This window comes from Otolemur garnettii, unplaced genomic scaffold, assembly GCF_000181295.1.
Source record: "Otolemur garnettii isolate 467f Iridium unplaced genomic scaffold, OtoGar3 scaffold00035, whole genome shotgun sequence".
NCBI lineage: Eukaryota > Metazoa > Chordata > Mammalia > Primates > Galagidae > Otolemur > Otolemur garnettii.
In genome coordinates, this window is record NW_003852430.1 from 12,943,597 (window position 1) to 12,967,502 (window position 23,906).

The 23,906-nt window shown below is 38.7% G+C and overlaps 1 protein-coding gene across 2 annotated transcripts in view; it reads left to right on the forward strand.

Annotated features, from left to right (window-relative positions):
* Window positions 1-23,906, forward strand: part of ADGRB3 (adhesion G protein-coupled receptor B3) — a 734,763-nt gene that overhangs the window by 698,227 nt on the left and 12,630 nt on the right. For both annotated transcript variants that reach the window (XM_003789674.1, XM_003789673.2), the window contains 3 exons: window positions 1,133-1,172; window positions 6,948-7,591; window positions 18,895-18,930. In XM_003789674.1, coding sequence (XP_003789722.1) covers window positions 1,133-1,172; window positions 6,948-7,591; window positions 18,895-18,930 — 720 coding nt within the window. The remainder of the gene's footprint in view (window positions 1-1,132; window positions 1,173-6,947; window positions 7,592-18,894; window positions 18,931-23,906) is intronic.

Genomic DNA, 23,906 nt, shown 5'->3' on the forward strand with positions numbered 1-23,906 from the left:
TATAGTTTTTACATAATAAAATTCACCCGTTTTATGTACATAGGTCAATTATTGTAGATATAGGCTTATACCCATGTAACCACAACACATTCAAAATATAGAATATTTCCATTACCCCAAGAAGTTTCCTTGCGATCCTTTTAGTAAATCTCCTACTGCACTCTACAGTATTTGACTTATCATTAACTTTTATGGACTAGAGAACAAAATAACAGGCTAAATGATACATTAGTAACTAAGACTTGAAAAGGAATAATTAATGCCTTAATAAAAACAGGTAACTACCAAAATCTCTGATTTAACATAGTTATTGGAAAAGGTGTATTATACACTAGTTGCTCTTTGGATCATATAAATCTTTTGCCCCACAGGAAAATGCATATGATTAAAAGACCTGAATTCAAATGGGATAATCTAATTTTTCTATTAAATAAATTGAATTGTTTAAAATAAACGTTTGTGGAAAGTATAAGGATGAAACTTTCTTAAGAAAAAGGAGGATGTTGAAAACATTCACATCTCAAAAACCTTCATCCTGGTTGTGGACAGAACCACTTCCAGAAGGTTCTGGACCAGATGAGCATTGTTTAATCTTCAATTTTGATTTCTAAACCTGAAAGCCTTTTGCCACAGTTGAGTTAAAATGAATCACTGGAAGTGCCTCATTTGATTATTAAGAGTTTGGCTAAGTTGTATTATTATACGTTATATTACAAACAGTGTACTCAAATTGAATGCTTAAGGAATATAAATAAAGACATTTAAGTATATTCATGGGAATACATTATATACATTTAAGTATAGACATTCTGATCTATTTTGGTTAAGAAAATGACTTAAAATTCTATCCTTTTATACATAATGGTCAGTTTCCAAAATGAAGATGATATTAAGTAACCTATTTCCTTGTTAAAATTACATGCCAAATTGCAATTGATATTAGTCAACATTTTGTCTTCAGAAAATACTCTCGAAAGCAATCTGATTATTTCTTGAGACACTTCCTTTGCACAAAACAATGAACTCATACTGCCTAGTTAGATATCTGTAAGCCTCAGACAATACGATTAGTAAAAGGCACACGAGGTCTTCATTAAATGATGGTTCTATATCTTCTTGTTTCTTGTTACAGACAGACTTTGAAAAGGATGTAGACATCGCTTGTCGATCAGGTAAGCATATTTATATTTTTCCAATATAACCATCAGGGTGTCAAATTATTTCTATGTATTTAATTTTAAATTAAATGCTTTGGTTTACACGTCGGGTATTCATGTTCATGAATAAATAGAATCTTTTCAGTGTAAGGACGATAACAGCAGAAATGTACTTGCGGAGGGGGAGAAAGGGCGTGGGAAAGAGAAAGGAAGAGAGAGAATGAGGAGTGTGAGAGGAACTGGGAAGGGTTCCTCGGGATCAGCATGACAGCAAAACATGAAGGCGTAGTATTTCCATTCCAGCCAGCACTGGTCGTCACGTGTAAGGCAGGCAGTTTAGCCTCTGTCTGTCTCAATTTCATCATGTAGGGAATATGGTTCGCTGAAAGGACAAAATGCCTTTGTGTGTCTGTGTCTGTGTGTGCACATACACGCTCGCATGTGTTCTGGTTATTGTTGTTGTTGTATTTTTAGAGGGAACCAGGAGAAAGCTTGCAGCATGCCCTGCCTTAGAGTGCTAACACCCCATTGTCCTCCAGCCTGTGGCTGAATTCTCACCAGAGTAAATGGCTCAAGAGTTTTAAAGGAAAGTACATGTTCGATTGGGGGTGGGGGGAATAGTTCCAGTTGTTGGAAATTTTCCTTGATACTGGAATAAAATATACATCACCTTACCGTTTGTTTGTTGGTATTTGTGCTGCCTTTTAGAGCAAGAGTGAACATCTATTTTAACTAAATATTCAAAAATGTGAAAGCAACTAACATTTAGACCCATCAGAGTCATTTTCTCCAGATTAAAGAAGCCATACTTCATCACTCATTTCTCATAGCATCTTCCTGGACCTAGTGCCCAAATCAGCCTCTGATCTGCCAATAATTTTCAGTTATAGTGCTCAAATATATACATACTCACCCAACATTGGTCACAATTGGCACATTACTTATATTAATGCTACCTACGTTTGTATCTGTTTTCCATTGCAGTACTGGAGCTATTAGGGCACCTCCAGTCTAAGATTATGTAAAAGTTATTTTTGGTATATTTTCCTTGGGGAAAAAAAATTCTGGCTTTTGCATTTATCTGTATTTGCTATTGTTACCACTTTCAGTTTAGTATACTATAATGCCAGTGCTCTAATTTGGCCAGACCAGTCTGGCATGGACAGCAGGTGTAACATGCTTTCTTGAGCTCCCACGGAGGCAGGAAGAGGAAGCGTGGCCAGTCCGCCCCAGCTCCTGGCGGCCAGGGAGCTAATTGCACATTGCAATCTGCAAGTCATAGTCTGCACAGGGGGAAGGTCCTGTGCATTTTTGTACCAAGGGGAACACAAGTGGCAGCATGCAAAGTAGCAGTTACATAAGCATGACCTCAGTATACACTGCTCAGCCTTCTAGGAATACACAGAGATTTCCTAGAAGAAAGCCCAGACAGCGTCATCTTGTCCTATACTCAAGGCCATGGAGAGGAAGCCCAAACACTTTTTCCTGTCCTTACACATACCACCCATTTAGATTGTTTAGTTCTTAAAAGTTTGGTGAGAATATCTTCTAAGTCTTCATTCAGACAGTCCATAGAGGAGTGGAGACCTGCTGTAGAACCCCCATAGGCTCCTGTCAGGCACGCCCCACCTGCTAGCAGCTGCCCTTTATGAAGATCTATGCAGAATCTCAGTTCACAATTTTTGTTAAAAGAGTATGAGAGATTAATCCCAAGCCTGGCTTCTATCAAAATCCTCTCTGCAGAGTGTGTTCATTGCAGAGCAGTAAAGTGACGTGATGTCATGATTGACAATCTATAGTAGATCTGGGTAGGGTGTAAGCATTGCCCTTCCTTGTTGAAAATCTATCAAAATATTGCCAAGACACAACATCACTGGTGTTTGTTTTCCAGCATCTACCATTTCCTCTTTGGATAATTGATAAGATATTTTTTCTTTGTTCCATCCACCTTCCATAATTTCTCCGATACTGCTAGTCATGGTGCCAGTTTCCACATCTGTGTTCCAAGACGGGATGCGATTTGTCTAGGTCCAGAAGCCTAAATTTATTTAACATAATTAGTTTCTGCTTAATTTCTAATCTTCTTCCCTTAACTTTGTTTCCTCTCAGCCTCTTTTGGAGTACTCTTTACACTTCTCCTTGATAAAGGAGACTTATAAGAGCCATTAACATTAACTCGGTTGTCAAAGTATGGTTCCCAGACCACCACTATTAGCATCATCCAGGAAGGTAATAGAAATGCAAATTTCAAGGCCCTACCCCAGAACTTTTCTGTCATAAACTGGGCAAAGGGGATTCCAAGAACTAAACCACTCGGGTAATTCTGATTCATGCTAATGTTTGAGAACCGCTGTATCAGACCCTCCTCTCTGAGCCGTGACCTTAACCCTTCAGTATTCATTTTGCTCTCTTTTGTTAAATAATTGTTAATGTTTTTATTTTCTGTTTTCATTTTTCACTGGTGCTCTTTTTAGCTGAGGTTGTCAGGAGTTGTTTTTCTGATTTCATTTGGAGATAACTGTCCATACTGACATATATTCAATTTTAAAGTCTTAGATTATTATTCTAAATAATATTCCTCTGAATTTGGTTGAAATTCACTTCTCCAAAGGGTGGAGTGTGCATCTGACTATGCCAAATATTCAGATGTTTTATGATTTGGGGGAGTGTGTTTGCATTTCACTACTTGATTAATTTCTCCGACACGTCCTGTCACTTCAACATCATGGTTTCATGAAGAAATGCTGTGATTAATTTATGATGCACAATCAAAAATGGGAACATATTTTGAACAAGTCTAAGAAGCAGGTATATCTCTCATATAGGGTAATCACTACTTCATTAGAAAAATTATCTTTATTCAGATATTTAATATCTACAAATTTTCAGTAAACATAGCTATGTAATTTGATAAAAATGTGTTACTGATAGATATTAATGGTAAATGTTTTACCTATAGCTATGTTATATTTGTACAAAATTAAGTGTATCTTATACACAGATTATAATGCCAATAGTCTGTACCAATGCTTCTTTTATAGTTTATACTATATGCATAAACTGTAAAATTATCTGTCCATAATGCAATACAATAGATTCCCACAACTCACCTTTAAATTTTACTGCTATAAATTTTAGATTGATTTTAGATACGGTTAAAGGTTAAAAGGTCTTTGTCCTAAATTTTGAGACATTTAAACAGTATTTTATTTAGACTGTCGTTACACCTATTAATTTAACATTCTTTGCATCTTAATATTTTCATACATAATTATTTCTGCAATCTACATTCATTAGTGGTCTATTATTTTAAGAGGTTTAGAAGTACCATCTTAAAACTCAATTTTTTTTTTGACATATAGTTAGCTGCAAAAAGCCACAAACAAATTGTTGATTAAGAAAAAACAGAGGCTCAGCGCCTGTGGCTCAAGTACCTAAGGCGCCAGCCACATACACCTAAGGTGGCGGGTTTGAATCCAGCCTGGGCCCACCAAACAACGATGGCTGCAACCAAAAAATAGCAAGGCATTGTGGCGGGTGCCTGTGGTCCCAGCTACTTGGGAGGTGGAGGCAGGAGACTCGCTTGAGCCCAGGAGTTGGAGGTTGCTGTGAGCTGTGATGCCACGGCACTCTACCCAGGGGGACAGCTTGAGGCTCTGTCTCAAATAAAAACAAAAAACAAAAACAGAAATTTGACATGATTTATAGTTTTTAAAATAAAAAGACAATAATACAATAACCAGACACAGTATCTTAAAGATAGGTTTTACATGAACAATTCTTGTTTTGAGATAATTTTACAGGCTTCTTTTTATGTAATAAGTAAAATGTTCATAATCTTCTATTTTTCCACCTCTGCTTGAATGCATAATAATTATTGTTATAGTTGAAAATTGAATCATATACAAAATTCAATATTTCGGAAATTTTTATGAGACAGTAAACCAATTATTTTAGTGTTATCTATGCCTAATGAAATTTTAAATGACAACTACTCCACTTCGTACACAGGGCAGCCTTAGGTGCACTTGTCAAGGCAACTTTTACACAGGCTGTTTGTTGCTCTGAATACCAAATTTACCAAGAATAAGTCTTCAAAATTTTACTCTGTCATACCCTCAAAACTGATAGTTGTTCACGGTGAAGCATGCTTTGAGTTACTTTGCCTCTATTTTCCTTAAAACATGGTTTCCTTTTTATACAGAGATTTTAAAAAACTAAAATATAATGAAGAATTCTGAACTCTTTTGTCGATTGGTTTGTTTGTGTTTGATTTGTTTTACATTTTCATTTTGTTCCCTTTCTTAATACAAGCTACAAATTATCACACACTTTTATTTTTCTTTATTTCTATCTCTCTTTTTTTTTTTTTAAAGACAGTCTTGCTCTGTTGCACTGGCTAGAGTGCAAGCTCATAGTTCACAGCAATCTCAAACTTATGGGCTCAAGCGATCTCCCTGCCTTAGCCTCCCAGGTAGCTGAGACTACAGGTGTGCGCCACCAAACCTGCTAACTTTTTCTATTTTTACTAGAAATGAGGTCTTGCTTCGCTCAGACTGGTCTCAAATCTTCCTGCCTCAGCCACCCAGAGTGCTAGGATTGCAGGTGTGAGTCACTGTGCCTGGCCCATATACTTTTTTCCCCTAAATCACGATTTTTTAGATTTATAGTAGAATGGAGTTTCCAGTGGCTCATACAGTTTTTCTGCCTACATTTAATTGGCAATTTTAATAATCCCATAAAAGCATCTAAGTATGTATATTGGTCTTTTTAAAAAATGTCTTTTTTTCCTACATAGAACTGAAGATGATATTGCTTTTGAATCATGTATCTTCTGTGACAATATACACTTCAATGGATAAATTCTCATTAATTTTAAACATGCACAATTTTTGAAGAAATTTCTGGCCCATTAGAATGAAGGTCTCATTAGTTAGATCTTTCAAGAAGTATTTTAATGAAGTTCTAGAACACTTGGGAAAGCCTTTAAGAAAAAATCAAATTTGTGTGAACAGATTGATAATTTTATTTTTTATAAAACCCTTGGAATACTATGCAGCCATTTAAAAAAAAAAAGGAGACTTTACAGCCTTTGTATTAACCTGGATGGAAGTGGAACACATTATTCTTAGTAAAACATCACAAGAATGGAGAAGCATGAATCCTATGTACTCGATTTTGATATGAGGACAATTAATGACAATGACATGGTGGGGGGTGAGGGGAGAGCAGAGAGAGAACGAAGGAGGGAGGGAAGGGAAAAACAGAGAGAAGGAAGGAGGGAGGAGGTGGGGTCTTGCTGTGTGCCACACCTTTGGGGAGCAAGACACAATTGTAAGAGGGACTTTACCTAACAAATGCAATCAGTGTAACCTGGTTTCTTGTACCCTCAATGAATCCTCAACAATTAAAAAAAGAAAAAAACCTTCATAATAGATAAATGGAGAAAATATCTCTGCCAATCACCTTTTCCCTGAAAACGTATGCAAAGTTGTTTTTTGTTTTTTTGTTTATTTTTTTTTGTTGTTTGCAATTTCTGAAAGCCTGTTAACTTTCTGATATGCGATAGCTGTGGGCTACCTAAAATCTATGAGAGCATACCAGGATTAATAAAGAGGAAGTGAGTAATAATCTAGGCCACATATAAACAAGTAGATATGTAATCTTTAAAACTGATTTTTTGATTTATGGAGAAAATTATTTGGTAGGGAAAGAGACAATAGAATATAATGATAAAAAAACAAATACACATTAAACCTCTCTCATCAACTTTCGTATTCCGATTCACAGTTCTTCATAAGGATATCGGCCCTTGCCGGGCAGCCACAATAACGGGAACACTCTCCAGGATTTCTCTAAATGATGACGAAGAAGAAAAGGGGACGAATCCTGAAGGGCTAAGCTATTCCACGTTGCCTGGAAACGTCATTTCCAAAGTCATCATCCAGCAACCCACAGGTCTGCACATGCCTATGAGTATGAATGAGCTGAGCAATCAATGCTTAAAAAAAGAGAACAGTGAATTGCGGAGAACTGTTTACTTATGTACGGATGATAACTTGAGAGGGGCTGATATGGACATCGTCCACCCTCAAGAAAGAATGATGGAAAGTGACTACATTGTGATGCCCAGAAGTTCTGTAAATACCCAGCCAACTATGAAGGAGGAAAGCAAAATGAATATTGGCATGGAAACCTTGCCGCATGAAAGGCTATTGCACTACAAAGTCAACCCCGAATTCAACATGAATCCCCCCGTAATGGACCAGTTCAGTATGAACTTAGATCAACATCTTGCACCCCAGGAGCATATGCAGAGTTTGCCTTTTGAGCCGCGCACAGCTGTGAAGAATTTCATGGCCTCTGAGTTGGATGATAATGCAGGACTATCAAGAAGTGAAACCGGATCGACGATATCCATGAGTTCTCTAGAGGTGAGCCGTGACAGATTAAGTCTTCTCTTGGGATTTGATAGATGGGTATAGAGACAGGGTGCACAGATGAGTCAGTTCCTGTGACACTGGTTTGGGGGAAGAAGACTCACATTAGCTTTTGCAGGTAGCATCGTAGAATTTGGGGGAGGTGGGATTAAGATTCTGGACATAGAGTTTTTCCAGTAGAACATTAGAATCCCCTTATTCAAACCCATCTTGTTAAAAACAAAAGTAAAACCAGAATATTTTAAAAGGTACCCATCAGGCATAATTCTTTCATACGAGGAACTAAACAGGGCACCTATAGAAAAAAACAACTGAAGATCTTTCTGATGTTTCTCTGGTCCTTTTGGTGTGTAGTGGGTGTCAGCCTGGCATTACAAACCAAACCAAGATCTGCATTTTCCATGCAAATGTAACTGTTAAAAATAACAAAACAGGGGCGGTGCCTGTGGCTCAAAGGAGTAGGGCACCGGCCCCATGTGCCAGAGGTGGCGGGTTCAAACCCAGCCCTGGCCAAAAACTGCAAAAAAATAAAAATAAATAATAAATAATAAAACAGAAATGTTTCTCTGAGTTTCACCATTACACTGATTATAAACTCTAATTATTATTATATTAGATCAATATGGTTCAGAGTAAGTACTGCTTTACTCTGAATGCTTATGGAATGATGACCACTAAATGTTTTGGTCTTAAATTGTCATTTGCCAGGAAGGATGTAACTTGAGCATACTAAGAGTCGGGATTCTGACGTCCAACCACAGGGACATCAGACCACGTGTTTCATAAGCAACCAGAAGTGTTCTCAGCTTCTTTGTGCCTATAGAGAGAAGCTTCAAACCTGCTACTGATATATGTTGAGTGTACAATGCAGGATGCGCATTCTGTTATATAACCTGAAAGTTGTTTTAGCGCAATAGATAATGGCATTAGGCACTATGTAGAGAAAGGCGCTATCATTGGTTTTCTGCCCTTTCTATCAAAGTTATGTTGATAATTGTATATTTAAGGACCAAAAAGTTCCCAAAGGCAGTTGTTCTTCCTCTCTCCCAAGCAGTTCTTTCCACTAGGTCAAAATGAAATGACATTCTGGGAGGCTAAAGAAATGTGATAAATAAGATAGTTGTAAAGTTGTCTCAAGTAGATAAAGGAAATTTTAGACCAAATTGGAATGTGGGTAAAAGCTAAGATAAATCCCCAAGATCTCAGAACCAAAGGATAAATAAGGACAGTGAGGCCAAGTTCAGCTCCACGGTGTCTGGACCTTGCCTCTGGACACCAATACTTTATTCTTTTGAGTTAATGATTCCCCATGAGAGCTCATGTTTCCCTGTGTATAACTTTCATGTCCCAGAGACTAGCCATGTCTACTACAATAATGACCACAGAAGAACAAAAGCAAGATGTTTATGCAAAATCCCAAAATTTTTAAAAGGATTTTCAGCAAGCGTGCAAGTAATAACATCCTAAGCCATCATCGTGACCATATGGGAGATTTTTTATCTAATGGCTCTTTTAAATATACTCAAAAAGTATGAACGGAATTGTATGAAAAACATCTGGGCTATTATAAAAATGTTTTACATCTAAAAGCCTAAAAGCCTCACTGGGTTTGATATTGTACAGGTAACGTGTGCTTGAACAATAGACTGTACTACTGTGTTCAGTTTGTGATTTTTCCAAAACTCTATATTCTTAAGTATAAGCATCATATAGAATGGCGATTCGGTCAAAAGATCTGCATTTAAATGACTTAGAGATCCCAAGAATTACATCTTGAAAAGGACAGAAATTCAGGATTCAGAATGAAAATTCAGTTCCTCATTTTCATTCTTTAAAAGAGTTTAATAGTCATTTCTGAGGGTGACCATTTTATGAGACAGCCGAAAGAGAATATATGGATGTGAGAATGAATAATAAAAATTAGCATTTATATAGCATCTGTCATTAGCAGATCCTCAAATCACCTTAAAAACATGAATTAATTAATCTCCACAACACCTCTGTGCAATGGATAAATTGTTATAATCCTTGAAGTCAAGTCATCTGTTCAAGGTTATAGAGTAAATGCAGGGTGAATCTAGGAATAGAATCTTTTTGTCCTGGTCAATTTTATGCTGTCTGGAAGAACATTAGCAGGAAGGTAACTTAAGGTTCTTTTTAACCCTTGACGGACCCTTGGACTTACAGTGGATAAAGAAGAAATGAGTAAAGCTCTTTTCCTATAGAAGTGCGCACAACTAGTAGATCTCTGAAATAGGGCTGTAGTCTGTGAGGACAAAGCCAGTGTGGCTGGGTTCTTTTGTTTGTTTGTTCTGAGCAGTCTGATGCATTGCCAGATAGAGATGTCAGCTCCTCCAGGGCGTCTGTGCCAGGTCCACTGGTGAGGAAGATGATATTCCACAATGGCAGAAGAAGGTAAAGTGAAGATGAAAGTGGTGACTATGGGGGTTCTAAGCGATAGAGCAATTTTAGTCTTTTCTCCCTCTGAGTGGGAGGGATGATTAGAGCCACAGGAACCTGTATCCTGGGCAGCTGGCACAGCAAGAAGATGGCCTGGTACCCTGGAAGCCTTTCGAGGATGTTGTACAAAGATGTTTATATTAATTCAGGAATCTACCTCCGGAGGAAGAGGTTTGCACAAATTGCCAGTGTGGGAAGTGAGGAAGGGAAGAAAGAGCAAGGGGTAGAAGCTACCAGTTGTAGCACAGAATGTGCAAGCGGGGGGAAAACAAATTGAGGGAGGAGAAAAGGAAGCCAAGAGGCTTGAGTAGGTGGTGGAGGTATTTATTCAGATAGGCAGGAGGTTACAAAGCCAGAGGGAGGCTTCCCAGGGAAAGGGCAGTTCCAGCAGAAAAGGCTCCAGCTTTAAGGGGGGTCTGTTCAGCCAACCCACAATTATCGAATATAAAAAGCAAAATACCTTCATCCAGTGTGTTACTTAGCATGAAACCGTATCTAGAGTTTCTCTGTGCCTAATATTACCTTGTTTTTCTCACTCTTCCTATATAATTCTTCCTAACCATAGTTATTCCCAGAATGGACTCATGAAGAAATTCTGAAAATTTTAGATTTAGTCTCCATAGTTAAGGGGAAATTGCAATATTGATACGGTAGACTGTTTCACAGCAATGGCTTCAGCCCTCCATGTCTTCTGACTACTTTGCTTCAGGTGAAGAAGAATGAAATGGTCAGCACTCGAGTCATTCACTTTCAAGGAATGAAGGGAGTGAGTGAGTGCAGGTCCCTCTGTGGGGAAACAGCCACGCTTCCCTGGAAGCAGGAGGGAACGAAAGCTGTATTGTGCATCTCAAGTCCCTGAGGACTATGAATTCTGTTTACATTTTGGATTGTGTTCTGTGCATTTATTTTCTGAACAATTATAGTCGTATCATTGTAAGAAGACAGCTGAGTATTCTTTCTAAATTATTGAAACACTGATATTTACTAAATGAAGTACAGCTACTGGATTTAAGTAATAAACATTTCCCACTAAGAACTCTTTCCAACTTCAGTGCATACCCTGGGCCTGTTTGGTACATGATCCATTTGCCCAGGTTCAGGCAGTTATCTGCATTTTCGGTCCTTGGTGTACCCCTGGCTGAAGAGTGACCAGGCCCACCAAAAGTTAGGCAAGCGTGAAATCAAGTTTACTGAGGAAGATTAACATAGTTTTATAGGGCAAGAGCAAGATTCAAGTCCACAGAGCGAGAGATGTTCATCACAGACAACAAACGGGCTCTTAGTTTCAACAAAAAGGGCCTTGGTTTTGCTCTGGGGTCCTGTTTTATACTGTCTGGATTGGACCCTCCTTAGGGTTCAGACATCACCATTGTCCTGAAAGCGATGGTGATGCCTGAGCCACCTTGATGGGCAGTTGGGAGTTATATGACCTGAGTTTTATTGCACGTGCAGACCTCCCATGAACCTGACATTGATGGTGGAGGAGGGTGAATGGCAATAAGCCAATGGAATGATAATTACCTTAAGTTTGTTCTAGGTCACCGTCCAGACCCCGTTGTACCCGTGCTGTTGGCCAGGCAGCCCTCTGCATTGTTTTGCAGTCAGCATGCTGAGTTCTCATTGGCAGGGTGTTCCCTCCTCCCCCAGGTGTGGAAAATTACTCAGGGCAGGATCATGGTGGGGCAGCCCCAAGTCAGGGCAGCCACCCCTCATCCCCCAGGAGAACCAGAGCTCCCAACTGTCTTCCTAACACATTCTTCACCCTTTTTCTCTGCTTCATTGAAGGTTGATGCAGGTCTCTGTGTGAGTGACCTCCTCTGGGTTCCGTCAGTAGGAAGCACTAGGGAGAGATTGCAGGTTGGAGAGAGTAGACAGAAGCCTGGGACATTCCCCCTCCGTTCTTTCTGCCTTCTGAAAGCTTTGTCTTGGGCTCTGTCTCCTACAGGGCTTCCGCTTCTGCCAGGCCCCCCAGCCCCTGGCCTAAGGTATCTCCGTCTAACCTAGGAAGTTTGCTGGCTTCTGCTCATCCCCGGGTCACCTCTGCTCCCCTACGTGGCTTCTCAGTTCCTCCATCATTTGAATTATTTTGGAACATTTTGCTCACATGTAAACACCTAAGTGGTGTCTCTCTTCTCTTGAAAAATCTTGCCTTCATTTTTCTTACCAATACAAAAATCTTAATAACTGAAAAGAATTAGTACATTATAAAATTATGGCCAAAACCAGCTCCAGTTTTTCCCTGTCTATACAACCCTACCTACATGCCTGAAAACAACCTCAGGTCTCTCTCAATTTGTACATGGGTGGTTGGAGACACTATTCTAGGCTACATTTTACACCAATTTTTCTCCAGATATGAATTATAGCACTCTCACCATAATGGCTTTTAAAGGTAAAGTGTTTTAGGAATAATATCACATTATGGCACCTCCCTTACAGCTGTTGTGAGGATTAAATTAGATAATGTCCATAAAAACCCTTTGAAAATCATAAGGAGCACTTCAGATGGAAGATTGTGTTATTATCATGTCGTTACCATTATGTCCTGAATTTCTGCAAAGGAGCTTGCATACTGAACGAAGTCGATATTCAGGATATTAGAGAAAATGTTATGACCTCCCTCGGAACTGGGGTGCTCTGTTACTGACAGAAACCCTTACAAAATTGACCGTCTACAGAAACAACATTTTTCTTTTACATTTTTTTCCCTCACATAGGTTGGTGAAAGGAGGATTTGCCCTCTGTTACTGCTTTTTCTTCCTCAATTAGGGGATTTTGCCTTCCATCCAGGCATTCAAACAAAATTAGCTTGAATAAAAGTCATTTCAAAAAATTAACTTTCTGAGATTTCATTTCCACAGCTACTTTTAATGAATTTGCTATCAGAGCTTTCTCCTTGCAAGTGAGTTCTTGGCTCACTCTGTAATAGAAACTTTTAATGGCAGTCAGAGTGTCATTCATTAGTCGGTAGAATTTATTACTTCCTGTGAATCTTCTAGTGTCTCGTCTGGCTTAATTTGCAGTGACACAAACAATGAAGTATTCCCTTTGAGAAATCATTCATTATTCTACAAGGCTGAGGTACGGAGAAATGCCTCTGCATGCTCTCACTAAGTGTTCCTCTGCATAGCCTCAGACTCCTGCCCATGTGTCATTCTTAAATGGTCCTAAAGAATTTCTCCCTTCTATTGGGAATAAGGCTGCCTTCTGTAATTTGTCTTGATTATTCTGGCCGGCAGTTGATCCATTCATAATAGTTTCCTTTGCATATTTAGCCCACCTGCTTAACCAGATCTCACAGAGTATTCCCTGGAAAAAAGTAACAACAATAAAACAAAAACAAAATGTCTCGTTCTTTGGACGTCTTTTGTCTGCCATGGTGCAGTTCTTTCAGTCATTCATGGGTAACTCTGTGAGTGTCTGTGATTGTGCTGTGCCTTCTGCTAGATGCTGGGGACGTAAAAGTGGTCAAGACAGACCTGGATCTACTCCTGTGGAGAATACGCTCTACGCATGAGAGAGATAATTAACCATGATACCAGTGACTACTCTGAAACACGGTGCTGTCCTGGGTAGTGAGCAATGGGATGCAAGGAAGAGACTTCGTTATTTTTTCATTTTTAATTATTATGGGTACATAATAATAGTGCATCTTTCTAGAGTACATGTGATGTTCTGATACAGGCATACAATGTGCGTCAATCAAATCAGGGTAATGGGGGTATCCATCACCTTAATTTGGGGGGTTAAGGACATTCCGATTTGACTCTTTTGGTTATTCTAAAATATACTATAACTTATTATTGATGACAGTCACTTTGTTGTGCTGTCAACTATTGTTCATTCTAACTACATCTTTGAACTCAGCAGAGACTTCTTTAAATGACATGGTCTGGGAAGCCTTGGAAGTGCTATAGAGTAAAGAAATAAAAGTTGAAAAGGAACATGGCTTTCAAGGAGCTGGGGCAGATGTGGAGGTGGGGAGGGAGTGTTTCAGGCAAAAGAAACTGCAAATGCAGAGGTCCTGAGGTAGGAAAGAGCTTGGCATATTCTCATAGGATCCAAAGACCTGTGTAGCAAGGGTAGCTCCTTAAGGTGACATTGGAGTAGAAAGAGGAGACCAGATTTTGCAGAGCCCTTAAAAAACAGTAGAAGGAAATGGGGACTGCTAAGCAGAAGATTGTTGAGATTATTTCTCCATCTACCCACCCACTCAACCCACACATCCATCAATCCATCCATTCCTCCAACCTTGCGTCCATCACTTTGGCCGTTTAAAAGAGAAAGGATTAGAGCCAGGGGTTGTAAGACAGAGGAGAGGAAAGCTGGGGACAGTGAGGAAACTACTAACTTATTCCAGACAAGAGATGATGAGGGTGCCCTGACAATAGAAGCAAAAGTGGAGATGGAAAGGAGTAGGCAGAACAAGATTTATTTCAGAGAGAAGACAGATAGAACATGTGCTGGTGGATTTAAGATGCAGGGTGAGAAGCAGAAGGAATGAAGGGTGAGTCCTGAGCCTCTGGCTTGACTGGCGAGGTACGCTGACAGTCGAGGATGGGAAAGACAGGAAGAGGAAGAGGATGTTTGGAACGTAAAAGATGGTATTTAACATCACGAAAATGAGCTAGGTTATACAAGGGAGAATATGAAAAAGGAGAGCTCAAGAACTCCACATTTAGAAGGCAGGGATATGAGGAAGAGCCAACAAGAGAGACTTGAGAATGAGATGCCCCAAATAGGAGGACATGAAAAGGAAAAAGAAAACTGACGCATCAGGAGTGTTTTAATGAGGAAATGGTTAACTTTTAAAAGCGTCTGAGAGTCTAATAAGATGAAGCTAGAAAATTGACCTTGCAGTTTGACCAGATGGGCTCATCAGAGACCTTTGACAAGAAGAACTTTGTGGAGTGTTGAGAACAGAATACAAATTGGGGTGAATTCTTTTTTTTTTTTTTTTTTTAGATAGAGTCTCAAACTGGCACCCTGGGTAGCATGCTGTGGTGTTATAACTCACAGCAACCTCCAACTCAGGCTCAAGCTAATCCTCTTGCCTCATTTTTTCTACTTTTAGTAGAGATGGGGTCTCACTCTTGCTCAGGCTGGTCTCAAATTCACAAGCTCAAGCAATCCACCTGCTTAGGCCTCCCAGAGTGCTAGGATTACAGGCGTGAGCCACCGCGCCTGACCTGCAGTGAGTTCTAAGTGGGAAATTAGGAAGAGGAGACAACATAGGCGAAACACTACCTGCTATGAGAAAAAGATTATTTGTATCAAGTTATTTGGAAAATTAGAGATATATTGCCAGAGGTATATCTTTGCAAAGTGTTGGAATATCACTCTGGTTTATTTTAAATTGAACATATAGCATTTCATTCATTTATCAACTTAGGGATTTATCATTTTTAAAGTTCATTGTCATTTCTTAAACATATAACCATTATTTCTGATCACTTCCAGACCTTTCAATAACGTTCCAAAGAGCTCCTAAACAACTATGTCAGTCATGGTTTCAACAAACTTAATGCTTTGAAAGACTTTCCAGTACACTGCGTGTATACCAAGGGTGTAAATAGGCCAAAACTAAACAGAATTTAACATTCTGATTCTTCTTATACATATAGACTACTGGTTTCCCAAGGCTTCTTTAAGATGAACTAGATTTTGCCATGGGAGAGTCATATCTTGAGATGGACAAATCCTGGTACTATTGTTATTATATCCTTGTTCATAAGCTGTCCCATCTTGGAATGATTTTTAAGTTATTTTACTCAACACAGATTTTTCTCTCAAACACCTGAATATCAAATTGATAATTTTTCTCCTACAAAATACTAAGCACATTTGGCAAGTAGCAGTTAATCTGCTTGATCTCACATTTAGGCTTAGAAAGCACTTCCATTGCACCGTTCACAACTGTGGACTGACTGGGTCATCTGATGTTCTTCCCGCTGAATTCTAGTCACAGTCAGAAAAATATCATAGACATCTTGGCTGCAAAATGTCACCTTTGTATGCAGGTAGCGAGAGAGAATGGAGAAAAAGTTGTTTGGAGCCAGAAGTCCTGAGGGTGAATCTCCGCTTATTTGCTGAAGACCCAAGTGAAGTGAATGAACCATTTTAAGTCCATTGGCCCTCAGTTTTCCTCATTCATAAAACTAGGAAAATAAATATTTCCTCCAACCGTCCCACAGAAATGAAAGCATTTTATAAACATTAAAAGGTTGGACAGGCATGGCGATTCATGCCTATAATCCTAGCATTTTGGGAGGCCAAGGCAGGAGAAGTGCTTGAGAACAGGAATATAAGACCAGTCAGAGCAAGAGCGAGACCCTCATCTCTACAAAAGAGCTGAAGAATTAGCCAGGCATGGTGTCCTGCCTGTAGTCTCAGCTACTTGGGAGGTAGAAGCAGGAGGATTACATGAGCCAGGATTTTGAGTGTATAATAATACTACAATGATGCCACGGCACACTACCCGAGGCAACAGACACCTTGTTTCCAAAATAAATATAAATAAAATAATAACACTACACAATTTTTTAACTCCCTAAGACTCACAAAAGGCACCATTTTTCCCCACTCTCAGATCTTTAAGTCTTTATGGCTTCATTTCTCATCCACCGCAAACCTCACCACCATCTTTAGACTCTTTTCACTAAAATCTACTTGTTTCATTTGTTTATTCCTTCATCTACCTTTTCAAGACTGTCAGTTACACACTACCTTACGTTTGAGTTTGATTATCCTTAGAACTAAATAGGAGAGAGAGCACAGGATCTATTTGGAGGAGTAAACCCTCTGCTTCCCACATTTCACTTCTACATAAGTGACATCTGCTCTCAGAAGCAAAATTCTATCTCTGGTATTCCTCTAGGCTCCCATCTCTTGCTACTAAAATATGCAGCCTTTAGCAATACATATTTATCAGTATTTTCCACTTCTTGGGCAGTGTGGCCTTGTGCTCAGAAACTAACAGGGTGACACCTGGCTATTACCACTTCTGGCCAGCAGAGAACTCCCCAGTGCATGTAGCACAGGGCCCTCTTACTCTCGCTATTTAATTTTCAAATGAGATGCAAAGGACATGACTAATATTTAATAACAATTGCTAAAACTCAGTGTTTCCAGCCTTGAATTTTGCTGTACAAAAGAATTTTCCTTAACTTATGCTGACAGACATGTCCTGCTGAGTCACAGTGCCAAAACAGGCAAGGCACCCGGAAGCAGGCTGGAAACACTGACACTGAGTCTGGCACGTCACAGCGAGGTGCGGTCTGGGTGCGTTGAAACACACCGGAGCTTGGTTTTTGTACAGCACGGTTAGGTTACAACAGTGGCAGGGAGAAGGCAAAGGAGAGGTGGGTCCAGTGCCTTCCCACCTTCTTTTCTTGCTCTCAGATGTCACGAGGGTGAGACCAGGCTGATGTTGGAGACCAGGGAAAGTGAGAGCACCATGCTGAATTCCCATTTACTGACGAAGTCTCCCCTCTGCCTCATCCTTGGTTGTACTTGAAGATGACATTTCTAACTTCAAGTGGTTTCACCAAAACAAAATCATTTTGGAACTTTTTTATTCTTTTAAAAATGAAACCTTTCTTTTGGTGCAGACCTCTGTCTCCTGAAACACGATTTGGGGAACACGTTACACCGAGTGGTTCTGGTTTTGTAATGACAGTTTAAACTCTAGTTGCAGAAATTTAATCATAGTTTTCAACAAACTACATTAGTACTTTCTGTCTCTCTTAGTGTTCAACAGTTACAATAGACAATAGAGTCTCCTGCCTCTCTTGGGTGTAATTCCCTGTGAAATTATTGAAGTTAAGATTGTTGGCAATTGGGATGGGAGTGGGTGGAATACAAAATAGTTTGCTCAAAGGTTTACATATTTTTCCAATAGCCTGAATATTATGGGTTTTAATTATTTATTAGTTTTCCCTATGCGTCATCCCCTATCTTATCAAAAACAAAAAACAAACAAAAAATCTAAATTAAAGAAAAATCTGTATTAGTAATTTTCTAAGAATAACTTCTTTACATCAATATCACTCTCATCATATCACCTGAGATTGCATTAATTATATTTTAGTCCTATGTCCTGATTTTATCAGGCCTGATGGCACACTATTTTGTTAATGCATTTCTATGTATAACTAGATTTCAGGAAATACGTAACAAAGTCAAGGTCATAGAGTAACACTACGAGACATTTACAAGTGTGTCTGTGTTTTGCTGTGGTCTGGAATGTTTGTAGTTTTGCTTAATTAGAAATAATACTTTGGCTCCTAAGGAATAGCAAGAAGACCTCCCATCATGGAGGACTATCACATTCTAAGAAATATGTGAATGAGATTTACACAGAACTTTGGGACTTAAAGGATCATGTAGAATTTGGTAGAAAGGAAAACTAAAGGTTGGTTGGTAGGAGGTGTTGAGGTAACTCAATGATTGTTTTCCTATACAATTTTTAATGGTGATGTTTGCAAAGTCATTTAGCTTTTGTAGACATAAAGTCTCCTTCACGATCGAAATGTTTGTATGAATGTTCATGAGAATATCTCTTCTAACTAAAAATTAAGAGTTAAGAGATTGAGATGGGAAATACTTTGTATTTTTGTATGCTGTCATTTTAAAGAAGTTCAGAGCAAAAATGGAAAACCGAGGATGGAATATTTTGAAAACATAAAATGTTTCACATGTTCTTATGCAAAAGGAATCTGTATAACATAGAAAAGCAGGATTATCTTTATTGAAAGTAATGATGTATGGGTTTTTGAATGACTAAACATAACTTTATTGGTTTTCTCCTTTTTTTTTTTTTGGGAAATATCTAACAGAGAAGAAAATCACGATATTCAGACCTTGACTTTGAGGTAAGTCGCTATGAATTATTTTATAAGTTTAATTACTTGTGTTTAAAATTCATACATAATTACTTCAACACATTAACCTATGCAATTATATAGAAGTCCTATGCGCTAGTTTAATAAGTCAAACATTTTAAATTAAAATCCATGTTGTGTAATTAGTTATCGACAAAATTTTCTAATTGCCTTAAGTATATGCTAACTGAGATTTTTCTGGATTAGCAAGAGACCTACATTATAAATGCTATAGTAAGTGGGCAATGTATGGTGGGAGGTGGGAATGTTGACTTCCTGTGATTTACATTTAAAATAGTGTCTTAGTATTACTTCAGTGACTACCTAAACAGATACCTATGAGCATGCTTTGGCTAGTTAGCAAGGCTTTCTCTGGGAACTTCTTATTTTATGTTTGATTTCCTACTATTTAGGTTCTCTGTGGTATATTCAGATTCTTAGCAAGTGTTGATTTGATGTGTTCCTATGTTTAGTAAATGTCTTTTCACAGATAAAACAAGATGAAAGTTTTCATTTTCCAACTTACATTGACTTTATATTGATGCTGTCATATTGATGGTGGAAATTACTGAAATCATACCATTTGAGCAGCTTTAGCTAAACACAAAATTAATGATGTTTAAGCATCATATAAAGTGCACTTATGCATCCTGATAATTGGACATGATTCATAGTTTCCTGACATAATTGGATATAACACATTATAAATTTCTCTAGCACATTCATACCCATGTGATATATACATAGAACTCAGTACTCTCTTCTTACTGTTATTCCTAAACTTACAGCAGCCTCTCAAACATGGAAATTGTAATTCAATCATTCCATTTATGTAGATGAATATTACAGCTCTACAATATACATCAGGTATCAAAGTGAGATGCACTGTTTTTATTTACTGCAATGTTTAACAATGGTTTTAGAACCCAAAGAGAACTGTTTTCTTGTTGTTTGGTTGGGTTTTTTAAGTAACATTTCAGCCTACAAAATGTACAGTAATGTTGAAGAATATGGTCTGATTGATTTGGTAGCAAATTTCGATACTGATTCAACTCTGCTATAGTAACTAGCATGTGATACATATTTTATTGTGTCCTAAATTTTTAGCGTACAATTCTCAAGAATAACAGTTAGATATTCAGCATCCTTCACCCTTAGATTTTTTAGTGGCATGGAAGGAACACAGATATTTGAATTATTTACATACATTCTTTGGGTAGCCAAAATAGAAGATCATACTGCATTTTTTTGGTCTGACAGCAATAAATTGTTATGTTCTTACAAAAGACAGGAGGTGGGAATTAACCCACTAGTCATCAGTGGCAAAATGTGGTAAAAACCTAGATCTAAAATTGAGCCTTAGGGCAACAAACTAAAGTTATGTAATCACAAGTGCTGGAAAGAAATCTAATCATACTGTATCATTTGAAGCTTTAGGAAAACTATTCCTTCATTTTTTTGATTATTCTCTATGGCAACTGGTATCAGATTCCTGCTTACTAAACATTTGCTGATAAAGAGAGAAGCTGCAGCTAAAGAACCGGGGGCATTTTCTCCAGTTAACTCTTTGGTGTAGGTATTACACGATTACTAAGGATATCAAAATTTAGAGGGAAAGGCTGGCACCTGTGGCTCAAAAGGGTCAGTCGCCAGTCCCATCTGCCAGAGGTAGTGAGTTCAAACACAGCCCCAGTCAAGAAAAAAAAAAAAATTGGAGGGAAAAACTTGAAGGCATTATTTTTTCTTTACAAATCCCTGAATGCTATTTTTCCTTAGTGTCACGTGCAACTCTAGGTATGTGGCACGTATCACATGGATTTGGTTCAGGAAAGTGATCTGCAGATTTAAGCATTGATGAATTTTAATACAATCTATTTGTATTTTGTGGGTGCACCTTGAGGAAGAATCCAAGGTGCCCCCCTCTTTTAATTCAGTCTAGGTTAATCAAATTTGTGTCAAGGTCCCTAAGATCCTTCTTCCCCTGCAGGCTTTGCCACATGATGGCCAGCTTAGCCATTTTGCCACTGACGTCTGATCCCTGGTCTCCTGAAAGCGTCATCTCTTCAGGCTCCAAGCCTGCCACACTTCTCAGAGTTAATACATGATAATAGTACCCTGTCAATTCTTATATCCCTAAAATTCTTGGGGCTAGTTAATGTTATACCTGAGGAAAAGGCCTTTCATGTAGCCCACCTCCAGGACAACATTGCATTTCTAGAACAAATAGAGCAAAGGGCGGATCATTTATAAACTGGAGAAGCACTAATTCCTGCTTTCTGGAGATTATACAGAAAATACTGTAGTGATATTTTTATGTTCTGTGACTAAATGCCGTCTTGAATTTATACGCCCCTGTCTCTCAGTAGAGGTCCTCGTAGACAGGAAGCATTCAATATCTTTTTTAAATGAATCAGTAAAAATTAAATTATTTTTCAATCCAGTTTTGCTTTAACTAAAAGTTATTGGGCACTGTGCTCAAGGTAAGGCAGAGGCTGATATATAAAATGGACAGCTGTGGAGGTGATACTTCAAATACAACCACATTGGACTTCAAAGATCTCCACGTCAGATACAACCCAAGGAGGAAGAAAAACGGCAGGTAGAAATTCCAGGAGGAGGGAAGGGCAAAGACATTGGCAAATGCCAGACAACCTCAAGAAATTAGAAGTTAAAATCTACTTGAACAGGGACCAATGGAAGAAAAATAAAAAACACACATGGGAGGGGGGGGATGTTTAGAAACCATGTCTTGTAGTCCAGAAAGAATTTTTACCTAGTTTGCCAAAGAGATTTGGGGTCACCAGATGACCCCAAGTAAACCTCAGGGTTGATATTTATTATCATAAAATGGTCAGAAGTAGACAAAAGCTGCTTGTCTGACATTAGCACTGATTAGGGAGGACATGGAGAAGGTCAGACAGAATGTCTCCACCTTTGTTTTTGGAAAACTGCAGACCTTGAGCACAACCTCTGCCGCCAGCATCAGGAGACCTCTGGAATAGAGAGAAACTTTACCATGAGTATTAGTCCCACACCTCACAGATACATTTTTTCTCTTGGAGGCCAGTTTTCTGGTGTCCTGCACACACATAGTTCAGATGCCATTCTTGTGATTCTCCAGGTCTCCCAAGCAGGAAGCAAGTCTTATGCTAAAGATCAGGGCTCAGTTTCCTCTGCAGTTTGCTACTAAAAGCTGCTAAGACTTTGTTTTGTTTGTTCTTAGTTTTGTTTTAGTTTTGGTTTTTCTTTCCAGTGAGGAATGATTTGCTATGATCTGGGCATTAGGAAGCTGAGTGTGTCAGTAACAGAACAGTGTATAGTAGTGTGGAAGGTAACGTTGAAATACCATTCAGGTGGGGCTAGTCTGGTACCTAAAGAAGGCCCCTTCCTGGAGGTGGTAGGAAGAGAGAGCAGTGAAGGGAAACCACAGAGGCAGAATCTACAGAATTTGGTCCTTAACTGAATAAAGGAGCAAAAAAAAGATGACTAATTAGGAGCCTGGGTTGGCACTAGTTCCAGTCACAAAACTCAATGAGACATCTAGGCAAGGTGAGTTCCATTTTAATACTTTGGAAATGAAGCAGGTTGGTTCAGTTGTCTCTCTCAGGTTGAGCTTTGGCTCAAGCAATTCCTAGGAACACAATTACAGCCATCCATTCTGAAACTGTAGTAGATAATAATATCAACTCCATGTTAAAAATATATGGAGAGAAAGGTATGTATTTTTTATCTTCTCTTCCAAAAACACAGAGATAAGCTGTATCACATTCTTTCGTGGAAATTATGTGGCCTTTGAAAACAGTTTGGGACATTTCTCTGAAGTTTCCGGTGAACCCACAGATACACTAAATTCATGTTTCTCTCACTAAGTGGCAGCAATGGTGGCTAAAGAACAAAAGAGGGTGCAGGGTAATCGTGGCCCATCTTCATGGGGGCTTGAATGTTTATGGAAAAATTTAGAAAAACATAGTTAGGTAAGATAGAATATTTTATGGTCACTCAATATCATTACAAAAACACAGGTGAACTTGACCCTGAAGGTAAAATTGATGTTAAGTCCCTTCCTCCTTTTCCCTCACCCCTAGAAGTAAGTGAACTTCATTAGGTCACTGGGGCACTTTGGGAAGAAAAGTTGAGCAGTTCAGTCCTAGACTATAGCCATCTTCCCTATGGTACTTAAACGGTTGCAAATTATGCACTTAGAGCAAGGGTATCTCTGATTAACACTGACAAAATAAAAAATATGCAACTTTGGATTTTGTAGACCCTTTTCTTTCTTTTAAGTGATAGCAACGTATTTATTTAATAAAAACATATTTGAAAAACAGGCACCATCATGTCAAGCATCGTTCATTGGCTACAAGTTCCATCTTATGGACACACTGGGACTTTGGCTGAGGAAAGCCACATAAATCCTTCCCCTCTCACAATGAAGCTTTAAAGGTTAAGCTTAATCCCTGCATCTGCATTGCCTCCTTATGTGACCTTTGATATTCACCCAAGGCTAGTATTCCACAACCCACTTGGGAGAGAGGAATGTTGAGGTTCAGAAAATGATACCCCAAAGTACAGTGCCTTGGACCATTGAGTAATTTGAATTACTGGATATTGGAAGGCTTCAGAAGCAGCCTCAGAACAAAAATCTCTCTAACTTTCTCCTGTTCTATCACCCCACATTCTCCCCCAAAGCAAGTCATAGAAACCAGAATGCCTCTTCCCTAAAATGGTCCATGGAAACTAGAACTTCTATCCCCCACAGCAAGTCATAAGACCTTCCTCTGCCTTTGTGTTTAAGCCAGTCATAAAAAAGCTCTCTGACACAGCCTTGTGCAATAGTATGTGTAAACGCCTCGTTCCGGCAGAATCCTGCCCCAGACTCAGGAGGAAGAAATGCTGGCAAAGAAGCCGAGAAGAATCTGAATACCCAGCCCTTGTTAGGTTTCCCCACTCAGTTTTTTACTATTAGA